Raw genomic sequence first — 24,361 nt, 5'->3', positions numbered from 1 at the left:
TCTTGCTGGTGAGGGTCTCTCTCTTCCGGGGCTCTAGCCAAGCCCGAACTGCTCCCGGTGGAATGAACTGGGACTCGGGTGCTGAAAAATGTGTTCACACATAGGTGTCTGACCTCAGAAGCTCCTGCCTAGCTGCCCGGCCCAAGGTGAGCGCTGAACACTCCATGTAGGAACGAACGTCCTGAAGCTGAGGCCGGGCGGCCTTGGGCCACCTCCCTGTTACCTGACGGCTCTGCATAGTCAAATCCTCAATTCACCACGCGAGAGAGTAAAGTGCCAGATTCTAGGCCCATTTTCATTCCAAAATTAAGGGACGGTGGGAAGCACAGGATCTCACTGTGACTGAACACTGGGGGACAGATAAGCAGGGGATGAGGCGGGACACACACTGGGGGTCCGAGAAGAAGCCGCGTCCACAGAGTCGAGCCCAGCACGGCGCCACCCCCTGCGGTCCCCGAAGCACCTCTGTGCCCGGCGGAGAGGCAGCCAGACAGCAGTTCACTGCATCCAGCCACAGAGGACCTCTAACACGGCTGGTGCCTGAGGGAGACCAGCGTGGACACAGTGCTGGCAGAGTGATAAAAACACGTGAGTGCAGCAGGGCGCTCAGCCTATCTCCTACGTGCACTCCCCACCGACAGTTCACGTCCTTCTCTCAGGTTTTGCTGTTTGAAATATGAGCCTCTTCTGCATGAACAGCCCTCTGGGAAGCGGGTAGTGGACTCAGGACTACCTATAAATAGTTATAGGAAGGAATCTGCAGAGATCAACAGATACTTTATCCTTGTTTTGAAAGCAAGGTGTCCCAAACGCTGTCTGTTGATCACAGCTGACTAAAAACAAGGGGCTATCCAACGTGGGACTTGCTTTCTTCCTTGGAAGCCACAGCAATACAGAACTCGACATGCAGGTCAGAAGAGAAGCACTGAGAAAACGCAAAGGAAAAGGCCGGTGTGGCGGAAGTAAAAGGAGGAAGCAATGGAGAGAAATGAGGCAGCGCTTCAGCCCAGAGACGCCCGCACGGCGGCCGCCTCTGTCCCTCTGGAGCAGCGCGTGTGCTGGAAGGAGACGAGGGGCGAGAAGGAGAGGGACAGAAGGAAAAGGGGAGGAGTGGCAGGAAAAAAGCACAGAACAGGCACCAGGGAGATGCAGCGAAGCCAAGAATGTACTAAAAACCACTTGTTAACGGCTGACATGCACTCACAAGCTCTGTGTTTCCGTTGTAAGAAAGGAGGACAAAGGCCAGGCGCAGGAATGGTAACTGCAGGACTGCCGGTCCGGGGGGCTAGCCAGGCTGTGGTCTCGCTCGCGCGCCCCCCACAGCCCATTCCCTCCCCACCGCACGCTCATTCTTGCTCCTTGTGAACGACTTCCTCTCTGGGCCTGGCTCCCCCGAAGATGGCAGAGTTGGGGTTGGCTACTTGATTGAGGGGCGTTGCAACTGTTCGAGGTTTAAGCTGGAGCCGTGGTCTCTGTGCTCTTTCCTCTTCTGTTGGCTCTCTGAAATCCATATTGGACCCTCGAAGGGGAGGGCCATCTCTGAAACGACTTCCCACTGGGGGGCCTGTTCGCCGGTCACCTGGGCGACTCCCTCCCCGGCCTCCTAAGAAGTCATCCCCGAAACCTCTGTCGTCGGGTCCGCCTTTCCTGAACCCGAAGCCGCCTTTGTCTTGCTTTCTGCCTTCTGCAATGTCCACGCGGAGTGACCGGTCACCCAAGAGTGCACCGTCGTATGTCAAGGCTTCCTTAAGGGAATCCACTTCATCAAATTCTACATAGCAGAATCCTTTAAATTTGTCTGTGTCTTTGTCTCTGACTAGCCGTACACTCCTTATGCTGAGATCCTTAAAGATAGCGTCTATGTCGCCCTGAACTGTGTTAAAAGTTAGATTACCCACATATGCTGTGTAGGGGGGCTCTGTGGGCAGCTCCTTCTGGCTGTGGGAACCATGGCCACCAGCACTGCCACGGGACCCCCTGCCGCCGCCGAAGCTGCTGTAGGCCCGATCGTCGTAGGTATCGAAGTCCGCCATTTGCCGTCTCCGCTCCGAGAGGAACCCCCAAGGCTGTTCTTGATTGCTGTTTCTCCCTGGTCTCACATCCCCTCCCTTCCCTAATTAACAACTTGAATCTGCCCATTGAAACTCAGGGAAGGTCATGGAGGCTGAGTAAAGACTGTCTCCTATAATCAGTGAAATAGGGGACACAGAACGGCCTTGTGCCCAGGAGCCCCACCGGGCCCTGTACACTATCACTTATGTTAGAAACAATCAGACCACAGAGGATCCATGACAGGGATCTCACAGGTCCCCAGGTGGGGCACAGGGCTGTCGCTACTATTTGTGGAATTTATAGAGCTAAATGGAGATACCAGCAGGTATATCCTGAAGGAGGACCATGATAGAAGAAATGCAAATTTATCTTCCATCAGAGGAGTTAAAAAGAAGAATCAAGACTTACAGTCAAAACCAGGAAACCTGAGGAACCAGGAGAGCTGAGAGTGAAGAGACCAGAGCATATTCAGGAGTCAGCTAAAGGGGTTCCGCAAGACAGAGTGCCGGCACTGAGTGTGGCAGAGGGTTTGTTTAGACGTAGACGAGCCAGGTCACCTGAAAGAACTAGATTGGGAGGGACAGAAAAGGGGCAGCTGTTAAAATCTAGCATGACCTCCTGAGAGCACAGTGTTCTTCCGGAATCAGGAGCCTGAATGCACGTGTTGGATCTAGCTCTACCACACAAGATTCCCCAGTCCTGGAAGTGGAGAGGATTGGTCTTTGGCAACCATAGCCCTCTTTTCCAGCTCTTAGGAGACTTTCTTCTTGGGGGGAGTGGTGGGGGCGAGCTTGTGCTGGTGCTCATCTACCCAAAGTGCTTTCATCGCCCAGGCAGATGAACTAAGAGCTCTTTATCTGATTTTCTCCCCTACTTCCCCCTCTTGCTTACTTGCCTCCTGGAAAAGGAGAAAAAGAGTCTTAGCCTTGAATGAGTCTTAATCTTGATCTCAGCCTTAGAACTGGTACAGTTTTCTGTCAACACGCTGTGCTGCCTTAATGCCCACGTGGATTTTGAAAAGAGCTTAGGAATCACCGTCCTCCTCATATCCTACCAAAATTTATCATTGAAATAAATTCCTCTGAGGTTTTTCAAGTGGTCATTTTGCTGCTCTCGTTGGGCTGAAGGATGGGAAATACTATCTGCATTTTCTTAAAATTAGGGTACCTCACAGAAGCACCCTTTTATTTCCTTTAACTCCTATTACATTACTAATGTGAGATGGAAAAAAAAACTATGGTTTTGGCAGTGGGTGATAAGAAGCACTGGCTCAAAAAAGAAAAAAAGAAACACTGGCTCTTTTTCACAAAAGTGGACATTTTTCTATAAAATGAACTTGCTCATTTTCAGAGAATTTCTTTAGAAGATAGACTTTAAATTTGTTTCTCATCTGTGGCGGGGGGAGGAGAATCAATTTTTCAGTATTTGTATTCAACAGGAGAATTTAGAATCTATGATTGGCTACATTTCTCTAATTTATAAAGGATTAATTCACTGCTGACCTAAATTCTTTCACAGTAGCAAATCGAGAATTGTTTCCAAGCAACCAGAAATTGCTGACATGAGGATTCAACCTTTCAGCACTTTTCACAAAAGCTGAGAAGTCTGTTCTGCTGGTCAGATGAATGGAAGGTGTGTGATGAAAAGCCTGGGACCTCTGAAAGACCAGCAAAACTGCTTCTAAGACTCCAGAACACAGCCTATGTCTGTACATTCAGGACCTTGCTTTTTGGTTGGAAAAATATACACGGCTCCATTTACTGAGAAATCCCCAAAAGACTCTATGTTGTTCATATTCTTATTGAACACCAGTAATCAGTATATACAGAGCAGTTTCTACAACAAAAAAAACATGCAACTAAATGCATTCAGTCTTAGGAATGGAAATTGTGTTTACTCTTTTCATAACCTGAATTTTCATATATTTGTGGAGCAGATTACATGGGACAAAATAAGCTCAGACCAGTGCTAAACACACAAGAAGTACTCTTGGAGGTGATTTCAGCACTGGAGGTGGGGGCGTGAGGTCACCCTAGTGGCAAATCAGGACAGCCCCACGGATAACAGGCAAGTCTTATGTACTAAGCAAAAACGGATTTTTTTAAAAAATTGAGTGACCTATTTCATTTTACAAATAAGAAAAGGAAGTTATTTGCCCAACTTCGGTGGTGGTCAATTTGAAATCTTAATTCCTGAATACTGAATTCTTCTCTACTTTATAGTGAATAGCATCCTAACCAATTAGAAGTTCTCTAACAACTTCAAGGTTCTTAGTTTGATCTATGGCAATGCATTAGAGTCAGGTTGATCTGAATTTCTAAGGGAATACAAAATGTAAGTATTTTGTAACAGAAACAAATAAAGGAAACTCAGATGGCTCACTTGTAATTGAAATCCCATGTATTTCAGTGTCTCCCAGACATCTGTGTGTGTGTTAGTTGCTCAGTCATGTCCAGCTGTTGTTGCCTCGTGGACAGCAGCCCCGCAAGGCTGCTCTGTCCATGGGATTCTCCAGGTAAGAATACTTGACTGGGTTGCCATTTCCTTCTCCCCCAAATGTCTATAAATACACATGAAAGACCTCTAGTAAATTTCTTACATTTTATAAATATCAGGTACTTAATATATATAATAGGAATAATACTCATTTAGAGAAGGTGTTGTTAGAGTTTTTAAAACAAATAAGTACAATCCCTGTTGTCTTCTCCTTTTCCCTGAAATTTAAAAAGCATGGTAAGATATGGTATAACAAAGGCTCGATTAAGGCAGTCATAATGAGGGAACTATTATATATGCGCAGCCAGAGAACAGGAAAAGGAAATTTTCAGAGACGAGACTAGTTGCCCCTAAAAGATTCTACAGCAAAGAAAATGGTAAATGGAGTCAGCATTCCCAAAAGAGGGCCTACCCTTCAAAACAGTGTAGGCCACAAAGTTTCTGAGAATAGAGTCAGAAAATATGCATGAAGAGATAAGAAAAGCCCAGTCACTGAATCTGGTCCTTTTTTTCTCTATGCAGCATTGTATCATTGAAAAATCTAAGCAGTGGGTGTATGATGCTACTTGCATTTCAGAAAGAAAGACTGATGAGTAGATTGTACTTACCATCTCCATCTGTGCTAATAGAACTTTGCCCTTACAGTGGAAAGAGTATAACCACTGGGTTACAGAATTACTTATAACAAAGGCATAGCTAAGACCCCCAGCTTTATGATTACTGCCTAACTTAAAATCAAAGCTCTATTTGCAGCTTAAATCCCCTCTGTGTCTGTAGGATAATAGGCAATCTAAATTTTTCAGAAATTTTGATGTATTAATGGGAAAATACATTTTCTTCTACTCTTTTTAAATGTCTGAGAAGTGACAGAAACTGGCAAGAAATTGAAAGGCATACAGTTTAAAATAGTATGTTATTCACACAATTTCAATTAACATCTGACTTATTTTTATTACTTTTAAATACAGAAGAGAGAAAATATATGGAAATTGGATAAGCTTATCTTTTCTAGTTTATAAAGAATAGGAAACGCTTGAGAAAAGGAAACAATTAACATTATCATCAAAGTTATTTTATTTTCTGGATTTAGTGTCCAGATTATTAAACAGATAGCAAGAGATGAAGCACAAAAGGACAGAAAAAAGCAATAAAATAGCTTTGGAAATAGACCATTTACCTTCTTAATACTTTCTTCAGAGTTTGCCCTGTAGGAAATGTCTATCCCTCTGAGCATTCTTTTAAAAACAAAAATACAGTCACTGGGCTTCTGAAAATGGAAAGATTACCCAGGTTGAGGAAGATTTCCTGTCTTTTTTCCCACTTGAATGTATGTCTTTTATCAATAGGTCCAAGTTCACATCAGTGCTTCATTACACAGTACGGGGTGTGGATAGTAAGTTGTTTCAGTCGTGTCCGACTCTTTGTGACCCCATGAACTGTAGCTCACCAGACTCCTCTGTCCATGGGATTCTCCAGGCTATAATACTGGAGTGGGTTGCCATTCCCTTCTCCAGGGGATCTTCCCAAACTTGGGATGGAATTCGCATCTCCTGCATTGGCAGGCAGGTTCTTTACCACTGGTGCCTGGGAAGTTACTCATACATGGGTTTAAATCCACATAAATCTTATGTGCTTACTGTTTGTCATGCCAAATTTAGGCTCCTTTGTCTCTTTCATCTTGCCTTCTATGGAATTGATTACCTTTGGCAATTCCAGTTCCTTCCCCTCTACCAGGGCTTCCCTCATAGTTCAGTTGGTAAAGAATCTGCCTGCAATGCAGGAGACCCCAGTTCAATTCCTAGGTCAGGAAGATCCCCTGGAGAAGGGATAGGCTACCCACTTCAGTATTCTTGGGCTTCCCTTGTGGCTCAGCTGGTAAAGAATCCACCCGCAATGTGGGAGATCCAGGTTCGATCCCTGGTTTGGAAAGATTCCCTGGAGAAGGGAAAGGCTACCCACTCGTGTTTTGGCCTGGAGAATTCAGACTGGTGTACAGTCCCTGGAATAGCAAACAGTTGACAAGACTGAGCAACTTTCACTTTCATTTCACTTTCACTTTCCCTTCTGCCAGTTTAGGGGTTATATGCTCCATATCTATGCTTTTTATGATTACTCTTTAGCATACATCTTTAATTTATTAAAGGCTATTATTAATTGACATATTTACACCACAAGAAAACAGAGTTTACAACACTTTAACTATCATTCCACTTGATGGATAATATATCATTATTATTGTCATTAATCATACATGAAATAGAATATATTATAGATTAATGCTTTATATACCTATGTGTGTATATATATATATATATTATACAAAGTTTCATATGTTATTTTAATGTCATTTTTCATTTAAATTTACCCACCATTCTTATTTCATTTGATCTTTTTCCTTCCTATATTTCTGAAATTTCTCTTGGTAGAATGTTCCTACATTATTCTTCTGCTACATGTTTAGAAATTCGAATATAGTGGATCTACTGAAGGTGAACTCTCTTGTATTTCATAGCTTTGTTATCTTACCACGTGTTTACTTTACCTACATTCATGAGGGGTATTTGCACTGGGAACAGGTTTCTAGACTATCAGTTACTTTGTTTCAGTGTGGTAAAGATGCAATTCCCCCGCTTTGTGCTTCCAGGGTTCTACATTGGAGAAGTTAGCTGGCAGTTTTATTGCCCCTTCAAAGGTAATTTGGCCAGTTTTAAGATTTTTCTCTTCATTTGGGGTTTTCCAAAATTTTTATGTACCTGTGCTATCTACATGTATGTGTGTATATAAACAGATAATTGATGGATGGAAGGAACAAAGGGAGGAAGCAAAGAGAGATGGAAGGAAGAGAGAAAGAGAGAAAAAAGAATTTTGAATGTTACTAAACAGATCTTTTCACACTCCAGATGCACTACTGCTTTTTTGCACTATCCTTTTGCCACAGTTTAAGTAGAAAGTACTCAGAGAGTAAAAGGTACTTTATTTACTGCCCTTCTAAGGGAGGACATATGCCGCTTAGAGCACAGAGTCAGAATGTTGACACTGACTTCCAAAAAGGCTCTTGAAACTCACGGAGGCGAGAACAACCTTGAAACCAGAGGTTTTCATTGAAGGCTGAGATCTTTAAGAGACAAAGGACTTTGTGAATTTAAACTCAAAGTAAAAAGTTGAAACTAAATAAATTTGAGAAAAATCATTAAGATTGTAAGACAAGTTTTCTTTGTACAAGATGAGGAGATAAAATAATTTATCAGAGAAGCACTTCTTGTTCATGTATACAGAAAATAGAGAAAAACAGTAAATGATTTACAGTTTGTGGGCAGAGAGTTCACTGTCTTCAGTCCCTAACTCTAGAGCAAATCCTCTCAAAGGGAAATGATAGAATCCCCAGAGAGGATGTTTGTCTCATTTCCCAGGCAGAAAGCCCTGTAGAGAAGCTGTTTGCTTGGTCCCGGTAACTATGGAAGAGCAGAATAGTCTGAGTGGCCAAACTTGACAAATGGACCTAAAGCGTCAGCAGAAATCAAGCCCTCACAGAGTGGTAGAGAAAGGTTTTTTGTGTCCCAGGAGAGCAATACAAAGACTGAGATTAGGCAGACTAGAAGATGTGGGCCTGTTGACCAGTGGCCATGGTAAACCCAAGAGGACCTCAGCAGAGCCCCTGTATACAAGCATACAATCAAACACCAGTGCTGAAAGCCTAAAAGGTGTTGACACCCACACAGGACAGAAGACAGAAGTGGACCAGATGTCTCTACCCAACACCAGGACAGTGCCTCTACTCACTGCCTCTCACCACTGCGGAGTTTAGCTCATCCACCAGAAGGAGGTGAAAAAGTGAAAAAAATAAAACCAGGAAGGAAATCCCAGTAACAGACTGAGTATTTTCCTAAAGAAGGTCAAGCCCACATCATTGTGACCACATGCACTGTAGCTCACCAGGCTCCTCTGTCCATGGGATTTTCATGGCAAGAATGCTGGAGTGAGTTGCTATTTCCTTCTCCAGGGGATCTTCCCAACCCAGGGATAGAAGCTGCATCTCCTTCACTGGCAGGTGAATTATTTACTACTGAGCCACCAGGGAAGCACTACAAGCCCACATAAGAACATATAATACAGCCTGGTGGACCTAAATAACCATAGGTAAGCAAACTACCTCCAGAGAAGGCAATGGCACCCCACTGCAGTACTCTTGCCTGGAAAATCCCATGGACGGAGGAGCCTGGTGGGCTGCAGTCCATGGGGTCGCGAAGAGTCAGACATGACTGAGCGACTTCACTTTCACTTTTCACTTTTATGCATTGGAGAAGGAAATGGCAACCCACTCCAGTGTTCTTGCCTGGAGAATCCCAGGGATGGGGTCGCACAGAGTCAGACACGACTGAAGTGACTTAGCAAGCATACTACCTCAACAACATTAAAAGGAACTACCCCAACACAACGTTTGCCATCGTTAGCTTTTAAATAGGTGCAATGAGTGAACCATGAGAAGTCAGTGTTACCCAGAGGTATTCCCTGTAGATGAACACAAGGAGTCAGGAGGTGGTCCATTGGCGTTATGCAGTCATAAACATTCATTGGTGATGAAGAGGAAAGAGTGGCTGGGTTCAGGTTTTCACCATGTCAAAGTGTTATGAGAAGAACAGTTACCAGAAGCACTTCACAGGAAGTAAGGTGGCTGACTGAGAAAGATGATGAGAGTGTAAGAGCGCGTCTACTGTGTGAGGGGCAGAAATGGTCACGGGGCCCCATAACAGTTTCCCTGGTGGTCTTAGCCAGAGAGGCGGTGGACTCAGTGGCTCAAAGGCGGCAGATCCCCATGACACAGAAGCTGCGTGCTGACTGTTAGGCCGTACGCGTCGACGCTGGGCCCCGTGTGTTAGGGTGGCAGTCCAAGGTCGTTCTCTTCCTCTTTGCAGGCATCTGGTAATTGGGCTGCCCAGGAGCACGTGGGTCCATCAAACTCCCCTTTAAGGTTTTAAAGGCTCTGTCATCCAGTTCTTCCCCTTAGATTGGGTCAAGGCTGTTGTTTAGTAGAACCCACAGAGTTTTAGCTGCAAGAGACATATTTGGATTCCAGTTTGGGGATTAACGAACTCTCTCAATAAAACCTTGCAGCGGTCAGTTACCTTTGTATTTGGGAACACTTGGGGCACTTATGAAGTCCATCTGAACCTAGTTGTAGCACTTCTTCTGATGTCAGATGCCCTAAATATCAAACCAGGATCTGGGCAATTTTTGAGGGGAAACTTACGTCCCTTTAAGGTTAAAACCTTTAGCATGTGGCTGCTGTCTTCCTGTGAAGAGGCTTGAGAAGGGAAGCAAAGAAGCAAATTATCCACATATTGTAGCAAAGTAGGACCTCTAGGAACTTACACCATCCAGATCAGCCTTTGGCAGTTTTGCGAAATAAGGAGGACTGTCAGTAAAACCCTGAGGCTTTACCATCCAGGTGAATTGTTTTTCTTGCCAAACAAAGGCAGAAATGTATGGCCAGCTTCACCAATGAGAAAACTAAAGAATACACTGCATAAGTCAATGCAATAAAAATTTGGCTTTCGGCGAAAATTGATGCTAATAACAAATGAAGGTTAGGAACAACAAGGTGTCAAGGGATAACAATGTTGTTTATTGCTCAGATGTCCTGGACAGAGCTCTACCCTTGGCCTTTAGGCTTTTCATCTGTGAAATAGAAATATTAGAAGGACAAATTTGAGGGATAAAGAGGCCTTGAGGTTTGTAATTTTCTAATATGAGTTTTACATCTTAAAGTGCTTCCTTGCTTTTTCTGGTTGTTCAGTCGCTCAGTTGTGTCCGACTCTTTGCGACCCCATGGACTGTAGCATGCCAGGCCTCCCTGTCCTTCACCATCTCCCGGAGCTTACTCAAACTCATGTCCATCGAGTCAGTGATGTCATTTTACCATCTCGTCCTCTGTCATCCCCTTCTCCTCCTGCCTTCAATCTTTCCCAGCATCAGGGTATTTTTTAATGAGTCAGCTGTTCACATCAGCTGGCCAAAGTATTGGAGCTTCAGCTTCAGCATCAGTCCCTCCAATCAATATTCAGGGTTGATTTCCTTTAGGATTGACTGGTTTAACCGCCTTGATGTCCAAGGGACTCTCAAAAGTCTTCTACAACACCACAGTTCAAAAGCATCAATTCTTCATTGCTCAGCCTTCTTTATGGTCCAACTCTCACATCCATACATGACTACTGGAAAAACCATAGTTTTGACTAGACGGACCTCTGTCAGCAAAGTAATGTCTCTGCTTTTTAATACACTGCCGAGGTTTGTCGTAGCTTTTCTTCCGTGGATTTATACACTGCATAAGTCAATACAATAAGGAATTCTCTTTCAGTGGAAATGGATGTTAATGGCAAATGAAGGTTAGGAACAAGGTGTCGAGGGAAAGCAATGTTGTTTATCGCTCAGAGGTCCTGGACAAACCTCCACCCAGGGCCTTGAGGTTTTTCATCTGTAAAATAGAAATATTAGTAGGACAAATATGAGGGATAAAGAGGCTTTAAGGTTTGTAATTTTCTATTATGGGCTCTAAGTCTTAAAGGATCTCTTTACTTTTCAGTTCAGTTCAGTTTAGTCGCTCAGTCGTGTCCGACTCTTTGCAACCCCGTGAATCGCAGCACGCCAGGCCTCCCTGTCCATCACCAACTCCCAGAGTTTACTCAAACTCATGCCCAAAGAGTCAGTGATGCCATCTAACCATCTCATCCTCTGTCATCCCCTTCTCCTCCTGCCCCCAATCCCTCCCAGCATCAGGGTCTTTTCCAGTGAGTCAACTCTTCGCATGAGGTGGCCAAAGGATTGGACTTTCAGCTTCAGCATCAGTCCTTCCAAAAAACACCCAGGACTGATCTACTTTAGGATGGACTGGTTGGATCTCCTTGCAGTCCAAGGGACTCTCAAGAGTTTTCTCCAACACCACAGTTCAAAAGCATCAATTCTTTTGCTCTCGGCTTTCTTCACAGTCCAACTCTTACATCCATACATGACCACTGGAAAAACCATAGCCTTGACTAGACAGACCTTTGCTGACAAAGTAATGTCTCTGCTTTTCAATATGCTGTCTAGGTTGGTCATAACTTTCCTTCCAAGGAGTAAGTGTCTTTTAATTTCATGGCTGCAATCACCATCTGCAGTGATTTTGGAGTCCCAAAAAATGAAGTCTGACACTGTTTCCATTGTCTCCCCATCTATTTCCCATGAAGTGATGGGACCAGATGCCATGATCTTAGTTTTCTGAATGTTGAGCTTTAAGCCAACTTTTTCACTCTCCTCTTTCACTTTCATAAAGAGGCTTTTTAGTTCCTCTTCACTCTCTGCAATAAGGGTGGTGTCATCTGCATATCTGAGGTTATTGACATTTCTCCCAGCAATCTTGATTCCAGCTTGTGCTTCCTCCAGCCCAGCATTTCTCATGATGTACTCTCTTCATATAAGTTAAATAAGCAGGGTTACAATATACAGACTTGATGTACTCCTTTTCCTATTTGGAACCAGTCTGTTGTTCCATGTCCAGTTCTAACTGTTGCTTCCTGACCTGCATACAGGTTTCTCAAGAGGCAGGTCAGGTGGTCTGGTATTCCCATCTCTTTCAGAATTTTCCACAGTTTATTGTGATCCACACAGTCAAAGGCTTTGGGATAGTCAATAAAGCAGAAATAGATGTTTTTCTGGAACTCTCTTGCTTTTTCAATGATCCAGCTTTTACTTTTAGGATATTGATTAATACTGGGAAGAGGTTTTGAAGGATCTACTTACATTTTGATAGAAGGTGCACTGTGAATTTTTCCAATTTCAGCTGTAGACTTTACCTATAAAGAGGGTGATAGCTGATTTCATAGGGAGAAGTGATTGGTTTTTCCAGAGTCATCTTTAGTACCATGAGAGATAAATAAAATATACCAAAGGTTTATTTAATTCACCTGATTAATTATTTTGATAACTACTGTTGAATTCTAGAATGATTTCCCCCTTTGGGGAGAAAGAAGTCTTGACCTTATAAATGGACAGGGGCAGAGGAACTAAGGAGAAAGGGGTATGTATATCTGTCAAGGAGCCCCAGCAAAAGAGAATAGGTTTAGACACGGGTACATCTTGAGGTTTATTAGAGGTCTCCACTGTTTAAACTGTTTTAGTACTTCAAGGCAGGGACTCATTCACAGTAGTGAGGTTGAGCACCGAGAGTGTGGCTCTGGTGTTACTTAGGATGGGAAGAGGTGCACCCCCAGTTTGGAGACGTGTTTCTCCAAGCCCATTAAGAGGGAGATTGGGAAGAGCCCCTGCAGTTCCTCAGAGCCCTGACATTGAGAATTGGGAAGGTGCTGAAAGGATGGCTGGAAGGCTAAAGGCATCTAGAATGATTAAATTTGTAACAGTCTCTTTTCCAGTGCCCTGAACTCTTGGCAATAATAGCAGAAGCTAGGAAGGTTTTAGTTTCATTTGGGGCCTTCATTTGCTGCAGTTGAAGAAGTTAAGAATTTTAGCAGTCTTTCTTTTAGGTGACTCATCCAGAGTGCGAGAAAGCACTGGTTTGCCATATTAACTCATTCTGGAGTGGACACAGCTTTCCATTCCATCCTCGCCCTCTTTACTAGAAGGGACAGGTCCTGGTGCAGCCCACTGATAAACATGGAATTGAAAGCTACCTGGGTGAAATCAACAACTGAAGGAAGACCAACCCAAATTTTGTTTAAAAGAATCTGAGGTCAATTGTAGTAGTCATGATGAACAGTTTCATCAGATTTTTGTGGGCAAGACTGAATTTTGTTCCAACCAACAGACTTTGGAAAAGCTCTAGGATTGCTTGATGAGGTTCCCTAGCAACTGCCCAAGCAGGATAATAAAATAAGTTAGTGTGTTGTAATTCTAGAGACTTTTCAGGATTTTCTCAACTAGCTGTTTTCAGCCAATGATGGGCGTGGCCTTCACCAACAAGCATATGAACTAACTGGTGTAATTCAGAGAAACCAGATCGAGATGTTTGAATGACTATATTAAGTTCCTCAGCGAGTTTGTGAGAGTCTTTGGTTACCTTGGGAAAATCTTTGACTGCACTTGCAATTCTGCTTTAGTCCTGGGAATGTAAGTTAAGGGTTTAATTTCCGGCATGTTTTGATGAGTTCAGAGGAAAAGGGAGTGGGAAGAATTTCCAGGAAAAGGAAGCTATAGGGAGAAAATTAGTGTGAGGGATCTGAGGGTATAGAGGAGGTACAGGCAGCATCAAAGGGAGGAAGGAACACGAGACTAAAGAAATCAAGGGAGAAGAGCCTGAGGCTTCAGGAGCCACTTTACCTTTCTTTAGTCATCTGCTTACCTCAGGTCACCTCAAAACCTTATTTTCAGAGAGGCAATTTTAGGTTCCTGATAATGTTTGGAAGCCTCGAAATACCCATTGAAACAGGCATACCATTCAGTTTTGGAAATTTTAGGACTAATCCAATTCAGTTTAAAAAAATTAAGTTCGGGGATTTCAGAAGTTCCCCATAATGGGCCGCTGATGTAAGCTGCCTTTGGTCAGGTTGGGCCTTTGTTAGAAATGTGCAGGAGGCAATACCACAGTCTTCTCTTGTTAACTTTTTATTTTGTCAGTTCAGTTCAGTCGCTCAGTCTGTCTGACTCTCTGCCAGGCTTCCCTGTCCATCACCAACTCCAGGAGCTTGCTTTTTTATTTTATATTGGAGCATAGTTGATTAACAATGTTGTGTCGGTTTCAGGTGTAAACGAAGTGATATACACACATCTGTTCATCTTCAGATTCTTTTCCCAGTTAGATTGTTGCAGAGTATTGAGCAGAGTTCCCTGGGCTGCACAGAAGGCCCTTGTTGGTTATCCACCTGAAATATAACAGTGTAAACACGTCAGCCCCAAACGCCCTAACTCTCCTTTCCTCCACCTTCTACCCTCCTAATCATAAATTCCTTCTCCAAGTCTGAGTCTCTTTCTGTTTTGTAAATAAGTTTATTTGTATCATTTTTAAACATAAAGTTGACCAAAATCCCTCTGAGGGATGCCCTCAAAATGTTTACATAACTGGGAACTCATTTCTCCAGGATTTTTCTCTAAAGTAAAATATTAATCTTCAAACCACTTTAACAGTTTGAAGCTCACACAACTCAGTTAAACAGTCTGTGGCTCAAATAGCTTCAGGTCTAATAGTAGCTAGTTCTAAGGGGACAGCTTGGTCCTGGAGTAGTCAGGCTGCAGTTCCCATAGAATATCCCCTATTCCAAACACAAGGACCAAAGGCTGAACTGGTACAGTTTTGGTGAAACAACCCCTGTTTCCAAAATACTCAGCTAAAGCCTTCTCATCCAGTTTCGTTTGAAACAGTGTGATCTCGGAATCAGGCTTGTATCAAACAAGTATTCACGTACAGAACAAGGCCTTAAACAAAAAGGATGAAACCTTAAAATAGGTCCCAGATAAAGCCTGGAGATCTTCAAATGCAGAGGACATGATCTTGGATCCAGGAGAGAGAGAACTTCAGACTCCAGGGTTGCTGAGAAAAGCTGTGAGTTTGATGGACTCAGCTGTTTGCTCACCAGCCTCCAGGGGTCTTCCCTGGACCCTGCACGAACCACAGAGATGTTGCCATAAACAGACTGCTAGTTATTTCTAAATAACTAGTGCTAAGGAAACAGAGTCCCTGGCTTTTCACTGGCTGAGTCCTTACCAGAAAAGCAGAGGAGTCTCTCTTCTCCCTGCTGTGGTCTGCTGTCACTGCAGTGTGCACGCCTCTTCTGGTCTCCTGACTATTTAGTTGAGCTTTCTGTTTATTAATTTTTTTTTAACTAAAGTTGTTTTCTCTATTACCTACACCAGGTACAGTGATTATATTCAATAAATATTTGTGGAATTTGCATTTCTTCATGTCAACTAGATATAATCTCCAGTTGAAAATTATTGACATTATAGAAAAATTAAATCACTTATACAGCCATTTAATAAATATTTCTAAATTCCAGAGATGATATAATGTGGCATCTCTGTGTTGCTTTGCGTATTTCAAAGTGCCAGATACTTAGAAAACAAACTAAAAATATCATTTAACTAAAATCCACCCTCATAGCCACCTTCTCTTGACTTTTTCAATAACATTTCTTTATGCCTCTATAATGACTTAAAAGCCTATACATTTCTCAGTTCTTTTCCACAACAACTTCAGGTGTTTAAGTGACTTCCCTTATTCTTAATGTTATTTTTATTCATTGTACTGTTGTATCTCCACCATAAGAGGATAACAGAGATAGGATCAGTTCAGTTCAGTCACCCAGTCGTGTACGACTCTTTGTGACCCCATGCAACACAGCACGCCAGGCCTCCCTGTCCATCGCCAACTCCCAGAGTCCACCCAAACCCATGTCCATTGAGTCGATGATGCCATGCAACCATGTCATCCTCTGTCGTCCCCTTCTCCTCCTGCCCTCAATCTTTCCGAGCATCAGGGTCTTTTCCAATGAGTCAGCTCTTCACATGAGATGGCCAAAATATTGGAGTTTCAACTTCAACATCAGTCCTTCCAATGAACACCCGGGACTGATTTCCTTTAGGATGGACTAGCTGGATCTCCTTGCAGTCCAAGGGACACTCAAAAGTCTTCTCCAACACCACAGTTCAAAAGCATCAATTCTTCAGCACTCAGCTTTCTTTATGGTCCAACACTCACATCCATACATGACCACTGGAAAAACCATAGCCTTGATAAGACAGACCTTTGTTAGCAAAGTAATGTCTCTACTTTTTCATATGCTGTCTAGGTTGGTCATAACTTTCCTTCCAAGGAGTAAGCGTCTTTTAATTTCATGGCTGCAGTCACCATCCGCAGTGATTTTGGAGCCCACAGAAATAAACTCAGCCACTGTTTCCACCGTTTCCCCATCTATCTGCCATGAAGTGATGGGACCAGATGCCATGATCTTAGTTTTCTAAATGTTGAGCTTTAAGCCAACTTTGTCACTCTCCTCTTTCACTTTCATCAAGAGGCTCTTTAGGTCCTCTTCACTTTCTGCCATAAGGGTGGTGTCATCTGCATATCTGAGGTTATTGATATTTCTCCCGGCAATCTTGATTCCAGCTTGTGCTTCCTCCAGCCCAGCATTTCTCATGATGTACTCTGCATATAAGTTAAATAAGCAGGGTGACAGTATACAGCCTTGACATACTCCTTTTCCTGTTTGGAACCAGTCTGTTGTTCCATATCCAGTTCTAACTGTTGCTTCCTGACCTGCATACAGGTTTCTCAAGAGGCAGGTCAGGTGGTCTGGGATTCCCATCTCTTTCAGAATTTTCCACAGTTCATTGTGATCCACACAGTCAAAGGCTTTGGCATAGTCAATAAAGCAGAAATAGATGTTTTTCTGGAACTCTCTTGGTTTTTTAATGATCCATCGGATGTTGGCAATTTGATCTCTGGTTCCTCTGCCTTTTCTAAAACCAACATGAACATCTGAAAGTTCACAGCTCACGTATTGCTGAAGCCTGGCTTGGAGAATTTTAAGCATTACTTTACTAGCGTGTGAGATGAGTGCAATTGTGCGGTAGTTTGAGTGTTCTTTGGCATTGCCTTTCTTTGGGATTGGAATGAAAACTGACCTTTTCCAGTCCTGTGGCCACTGCAGAGTTTTCCATATTTGCTGGTATATTGAGTGCAACACTTTCACAGTGTCATCTTTCAGGATTTGAAATAGCTCATCTGGAATTCCATCACCTCCACTAGCTTTGTTCATAGTGATGCTTTCTAAGGCCCACTTGACTTCACATTCCAGGATGTCTGGCTCTAGGTGAGTGATCAAACCATTGTGATTATCTGGGTGTTGAAGATCTTTTTTGTATAGATAGGATGGGAAAATGCAAAAATAATCGAAGATAGAGTAAGAAGGATTATCTCTGGATAGCCACTTGATGGCTTTATGAACAAGAAAGAAGTAGTCATAGTTTTGAATGTGAATTCTCATAAGCAAAGTGCAAGCAACCTTCATAAATTTTGCTAGAATATTAAATATGATTATTAAAAGTTTTTGAAAATTATAAATTAAATGTGATTATGAAAGTTTTTGTTAATTATAATTTACTATGTAAGTGCCAATTATTATTATGATTATAGAGAGGAAAGGTGAAGAAGCACTTAGATTGAGATAATTTATCTACTATCAGAAATCCACTTAATTGCCTAAGATCTGTACTTAACTACTCTAGCTTCCTTGAGGTGATTATGATTTTTCATCTAGAGATAATCTTGTGTGTATAATCTTGTGTGTATGTCCTCTCATCACAAATTATTTTATTTGTCAAATAAGCCCAAGATCATCAGGTTTCTCACCCACAATGTTCTCTTTAGGGCATTTATCAAAAGAAAAAATTAGCATTAATGTAGAAGTGCATTGTATTAATTTACTTATACAAATGAGGCTCAGATATATCTTTTGTTAGTGTGAAAATGACTAAATCACATTACTCCTGGAGGGTAGGCAAGTAAGAACAGTGAATGTTCGTTACCAATAATGCTCAAAGAAATTTTTAAGATGAAGGCAGAAGATACAGCAGACACTTAGGTGGAATCACTGAGAGCTTTAACTTTCGACTGTTTGATTCAGAGAGCAGTCAGACTCCCAGTTTTGTGAGCTATGAAATGCATATATTTAGGATCAGGCACAGACAAGAGCTCAGAAATTCTGGGAATCCAGAAAGTTTTGATACAGTGATGGTTTGTATTAATATCAGCCAGAATTCTGGCACAGTTCTCATTCACAGTGGGTCCAGTGGGCCCCAGGATCATACCCTGTGGTTATTTCCCTGGTCTCTCAAAGTTTTAGAGTAGCTGAGAGAACCCTCTCTTTGATCCCTTTACCTGTGGAATAAAAACATCATTGTAGAAGAGTCATGTGAAAGTTTCTGAAACTGTTTACCATCATCCCCCTGCCTGCTGCCACACCAACCAAGATAGGAAGTTAGAAATAATCCCTTATCCAGGGAGAAATGGCTGAGATTTAATGACATCAGAGATTCAAGGAGGTGATAGCCACTACTTTTCCTCCAGTTTTACTGAGACATAATTGCATTGGCATGCATCACTGTGTAAGTTTAAGGTGTGTGGTGTAATGGTTTGACTTACATATATTGTGAAATGATTACTGCAGTCAGTTTAGTTAGCACCTGTCATGTCATTTATATACAATAATAAGAGAAAGCCAAACTGAAGAAAAAATTTTTCCTTGTAGTAAGAAGTCAAGGAATTTACTCTCAACATCGTTTATACATGTCATATAGCAGTATCATAGCACATCATCACTAGTTCTTACTTGTCTTATAACTGGAAGTTTTTACCTTTTGACCACCTTTCTCCAATAGTCTAGTCTTCTCTATCCTCTCACCTCTGGTAACTGCAAATCTGAGCTCCTTATCTGTGAGCTTGGTTTTGTGTTTTGTTTTGTTTTATTTTGTTTTTTTTAGATTCCACATGTAAGTGAGATCAGACAGTATTTGTCTTTCTCTCTCTGACATACTTATATAATTCCCTTGAGGTTCATCAATATTGTCACAAATGGCAAGTTTTTGTCATTTTTATGGCTGAGTAATATTCTGTTATATACACAACTTCTTTATCCATTCATCCTTCAATGGACACTTAGGTTGTTTCACACCTTGACTATTATAAATAATGATGTTATGAACATAGGGCTGCATTTTCTTTTGAGGTAGTGTTTTCATTTCTTTTAGATATATTCCCAGAAGTGAAATTGTTGGCTCGTATGGTAGTCCTTTTTTTTTTCTTTTTTTGAGGGTCCTCCATACTGTTTTCCATAGTGGCCCCACCATTTTATAAATCCATGAACACTGTGCAAAGATTCCTTTTTCTCTACATCCCTGCCAGCATTTGCTTTTGTTTTTAGTAACCCAGTCGTGTCTGACTCTTTGTGACACCATGGACTGTAGTCCACCAGGCTCCTCTGTTCATGGCATTCTCCAGGCAAGAATACTGGAGTGGGTAGCTGTTCTCTCCTCCACGAGATTTTTCCAACCCAGGAATTGAACCCACGTCTCCTACATAGCAGGCAGAATTCCTTACCGTCTGAGCCACCAGGGAAAGCCAGCATTCATTATTTTTGTCTTTTTTGCCACGGCCATTCTTACAGGCATGAGGTGGTATCTTTTTGTGGTTTTGGTTTTGCATTTCTCTTACGGCTGGTCGCCATTTGAGTAACCTGAATAGTCTCTGAAAACCCAGGTGGATTATGCTTGGTAAGGGAGGTGGTTGTTGTTCAGTCGTTCAGTCGTGTGTGACTCACTGTGACCCCATGGACTGCAGCACACCAGGCCTCCCTGTCCTTCACCATCTCCTGGCGCTTGCTCAAACTCATGTCCACAGAGTCGGTGATGCCATCCAGCCATCTCATCCCCTGTCGTCCCTTCTTTTTCAGGTGGCCCCAGCCTCAGCCCCTGAGGGGGTGTGGTCTGTGTACTGGCACAGATCAGCACGGCCTTTGGTGCTGGATAGGCAGCTAGTCATCTGACAAACGTCTTCTTGTTGACGCTCCTCATTAAGGAGGAAACTGATTTAGCTACCACCACTATGAAATAACAAGCCTGCCAGAGCAGAGGCCAATGATTAACCCTCATTAATGACGGTTTCTTAAAGAACCCAGTCAACTAAGTGGGAACATGCATACTTTAGACCTTTTCTACTTTAAATTTAACCCTACCTAAATTGAAGCCCGGTAAGTAATTTAACCTCACCAGCATGGAAATTGTCTCTGGATATGTATTTGCCTCTCTTGCCCACAGTAACTCTGCCAGAACACCATCTGAGGGCTTACCAAATATTTCATCTGACATCATGGTCAGCAGAGGGGGTGAGACTGTTAGGCATAGATCCACTAGTTTTGTAATCTAACCCCATAAGTAGGCAGCATCCTAGAACAGTATAAGGGTATCAATACTCAAAGTGCTCAGGCTTGGAGATTACACTCCAGAACTAAACCCATGGCGCTACGTCTCTACCGGTCAGAGTGTATGATTCAGTCATCAAGGACTGGAAGGCGTATTGACTCTGATCACCATAATTCCAAGTGATCCACTCACAAGATTTTTCTATCTCCAAAATCTTCAGTCTGCTAGATTAAAAGGCAGGTTCCCAGCAGGTAAATGCTTCCACCAAGCATGTAGTAAGGGCCTCTCTGAACTTGAGACAGTGACTGCAGCCTGGACACTCGGGGCTCCTCTTATCCATGTACCAACAGACAAGGAAAGTCCCTGACACAAGGGATTGCTGACTGATAACATGATGAGCGGCTGCCACAGAGTAAAACAGGGTGGGAATGACTTTATTTGGAGTCCAGGGGGTTTGCCATAGGCCTATGAATCTTCTGTGCCCAGTGATGAATGGGTAATTGTTGCAAACAAGTCTGGAGAAAGGCAAAGAAATAAAGGGGCTCAGATCACTTGGGAATACAGGCCTGGATCACCCCACCAGATAAATTACCCAGACCAGCTAAAGTGCTGACCAACGGTGAGCAGTATCTAGAATGGGTGATGGGAGAGGGTATGTGCACCATTAAAGCCACACAAACTGCTGCAGTCGTGGGGACCATAGCTGACTTTGTTTCCCTGGTCCTTTCACATGGCCTCTGCAGACTTTATGGCCGTGCACCATCCGGAAGGGACTTCTACAATAGATTGGACTTGAGTGAGGGCACAGGTGGGTTGGAGTAGTACAAGGAGTGAAAAGAATGAACTGTTAGAAATCTTTTAGCTATACTTCTCATTCCAGCCCTGGTTGCCTTAACTAGTTCAGCACAAGTTCCAGCCAGCTTCATGCAGTTACAGACTGACTCATCGGGCTCACTACTTACCCCTTGCCTTGCCCCACAGTCAGGAAGCAAGTCACCCGTGGGAGCTGCTTGATGCCTACACATGCTCAGAGCAGAAATATGAAATGGTTAACAGCCTTCAAGGTGACCGTTTACAATAGCAAATAGAAGCCAATGGGCAAGTGCCTTCTTCTCTGTGGCCCTGAGAGTTCTGAGACACTGGTGCTGCTTCTCAGGTGGTCTTGAATCAAGCAACCAGCCAGTAATGCATTTCTGTACTGGTTCCCACTCCTTTCCTGCTTTGCACCTCTGTCCGTCATGTCTGCTGCTGGAGTGACATCCCCTGGAAATTATCAACACTCCCATATAAACTGTCCCAGGCTTTGCTTCCTGGGAGACCCATCGAAGATGTGCTGTGAGAAAGCTCTTATTAGACCTGCAGTTCAGATGAGAAATAAATCCGTGACTTACCTAAGAGACTCACAGATGGTGATGGTCTGAGCCATCATTCTAATCATATCTTTTGACTCAAAATTACTATTAATATATTTAACCCTAGTAGTCTCTACACCAGATCACTTCTCAATGAAGTTGGTAAATTTAATGACTATTAAAGTAAGAAAAAAGATGTTGCTAGTTCTGGTGATTATGACTTTAATGTCAAATCACATTTTTTTTCTTTTATTCTAGTCAAGTCAGAGACTGAGAAACATGCAAGAAAACAGCAGATTTCTCTACTTTAAACAACAATGTGGGAGGGGAATGCTGTCTATTCTAGGCAGTGCTGTGTCTATAGTAATTGTAAAGAGTCCTATGTAGAACCTAAGCATCACAGTGTCAGCATTCATAGAAAATGATGCATTCCACTTTTAAAAATGAAACACTGAGGCCTGGGGAGGTCAAGTTACTTGTCTAATTTCACTAGCTCTTTAATGGCAAATATTTAAGTTGTGACTAGATAATCTAAAGGATGAAGTAATTATGCTTTTGGTAAGTTTAAATACAGGTCTATAGAGGAATCTAGGAATTTTTGACAAGGCCTCATGAGAGCCCTTCCAACACGACGTTTCAGTGATTCTAAGTAATCATCACATCCAACAAATTAATTATACCACATGGTATTTCCCCAGTTTAATACAGATGGCTTCATCATATAATTTTAGAATGTGGTTAGATATGATTCACTAGCATTTTAAAGACACTGTTGCAACTGTTGCCCAGAAGAAACTCAAAGAGAATGCTTCAAATTGCTGTGTATCAAAAATACATCACTTATCTAGTGACAAGTCCCTTTGCAACTGACAGGGTCCATATAGAATGGAATTCTGGCAGACTGGGTCAGAGAGGCACACCTGGCATATACAGCCAAACTGCCTTTCTGGAGACTGAGCTGCAACAGGCATGCCTGTGCATCAGGGTCTAGAGACCTGTCTTGTATGTGTGAACCAGCATGGATCAGAGCAGAATGACAGAACCCAGTGTTGAAAATCCTGGAAACTCTGAGTCAGAACAGCTGAAGAGCATTGGCAACATGCAACGCCCTATTAAAAATGTGATGCTTGAGTTCCTTCCATGAGCTCCCTGACAGATACGTTCCCTCTGAACTCCACCACTAGCTGAGATAAATACTGAATCTGCTGTTGTCTGGGTTAAAGTAAACCTTCCCCTCCTTGCTGAACATTACTTTCACCTCTAGAATTATTGCAAAGAGTCGGACACGACTGAGCAACCTTCACACATACACAGACACATATGCGTGCAAACACACACACACACACACACACACACACACACACACACACACACACACACATACACACGTTTCTATATACCTTGCTTCTTCCAAGAAGTGTTTGAGGCTTATGGAACCAAATATAACATCCACAGTGGCTCCCTCAAAGAACTCTAACGATGGAGCAGATCCCAAAATGTAAAGCAATGATGATGGTGAGTATTACAATGGAAGTGCTTAGAGGGACAGCCTGTCCTCCTGGGTGATTGAAGAAGGCTTCTTGGAGATGGGATGCCTGAGTGAGCTGAGCACTGAAGGACTGGTGGGATTACCTAGATAAGAAAAGAAGAAACAGTCCTGCAGAGGGAGCAAAGCCTGCAAAGGCAGAGAGTGCACGACACAGTCAAGAAAATGCAAGCACCTCAGGAAGCTGGTGTGAGGTGCCTGAAAGCGGGGTGTGGTTGAGGAGGCTGGGCAGGCAGAAAAGGCCAAGTTGTGGAATGCACTACAGAACCTTAAACTTCATTTTGAAATCTATGAAGAGTGGCAGAGGAATTAAAGGGTAGTCAAAGCTATGGTCTTTCCAGTAGTCATGTATGGATGTGGGAGTTGGACTGTAAAGAAAGCTGAGTGCTGAAGAATTGATGCTTTTGAACTGTGGTGTTGGAGAAGACTCTTGAGAGTCCGTTGGACTGCAAGCAGATCAAACTAGTCAATACTAAAGGAAATCAGTCCTGAATATTCATTGGAAGGACTGACGCTGAGGCTGAAACTCCAATACTATGGCCACACGACCCAAAATTCAACTCACTAGAAAAGATCCTGATGCTGGGAAAGATTGAAGGCTGGAGGAGAAGGGGACGACAGAGGATGAGATGGTTGGATGACATCATTGACTCAATGGACATGAGTTTGAACAAACTTCAGGAGACAGTGAAGGACAGGGAAACCAGGCCTGCTGTAGTCCATGGGGTCACAAAGAGTTGGACACAACTGAACGACTGAACAACAAGATTTGGGTCCAGGTATTTCTGGTTCAGAGCTAGGTCTTAACCTCCACCCATATGATATTAATAATAACTGCCATCATTCACTGAGCTTATACTAGCTAGTATTTCAGCAAAAGTGTGGTGAACTACTATTGTATCCGTTTTATGGATGAGGAAAGGAAGCCTCAGAGAAGTTAAATGACTTCTCCAAAAGCACATAGTGGTGGCTTAGGAAACACCCCGGGTCTACCAGACCACAAAGCCTGTGT

General features: G+C 42.9%; 1 protein-coding gene across 1 annotated transcript; it reads right to left on the bottom strand.

Moving 5' to 3' along the window:
- Positions 1–1,029: 1,029 nt before the first annotated feature.
- Positions 1,030–2,053, bottom strand: LOC133040503 (eukaryotic translation initiation factor 4H-like). Its single transcript, XM_061120275.1, has one exon. It carries the CDS (start codon positions 2,031–2,033, stop codon positions 1,347–1,349), a length of 687 nt encoding a protein of 228 aa, XP_060976258.1. The 5' UTR covers positions 2,034–2,053; the 3' UTR covers positions 1,030–1,346.
- Between the last annotated feature and the right edge of the window lie 22,308 nt (positions 2,054–24,361).

The sequence above is a fragment of the Dama dama genome, chromosome 2, assembly GCF_033118175.1.
Source record: "Dama dama isolate Ldn47 chromosome 2, ASM3311817v1, whole genome shotgun sequence".
In the NCBI taxonomy this organism is placed as follows: Eukaryota; Metazoa; Chordata; class Mammalia; order Artiodactyla; family Cervidae; genus Dama; species Dama dama.
This window is presented reverse-complemented; position numbering and strand designations above follow the sequence as displayed.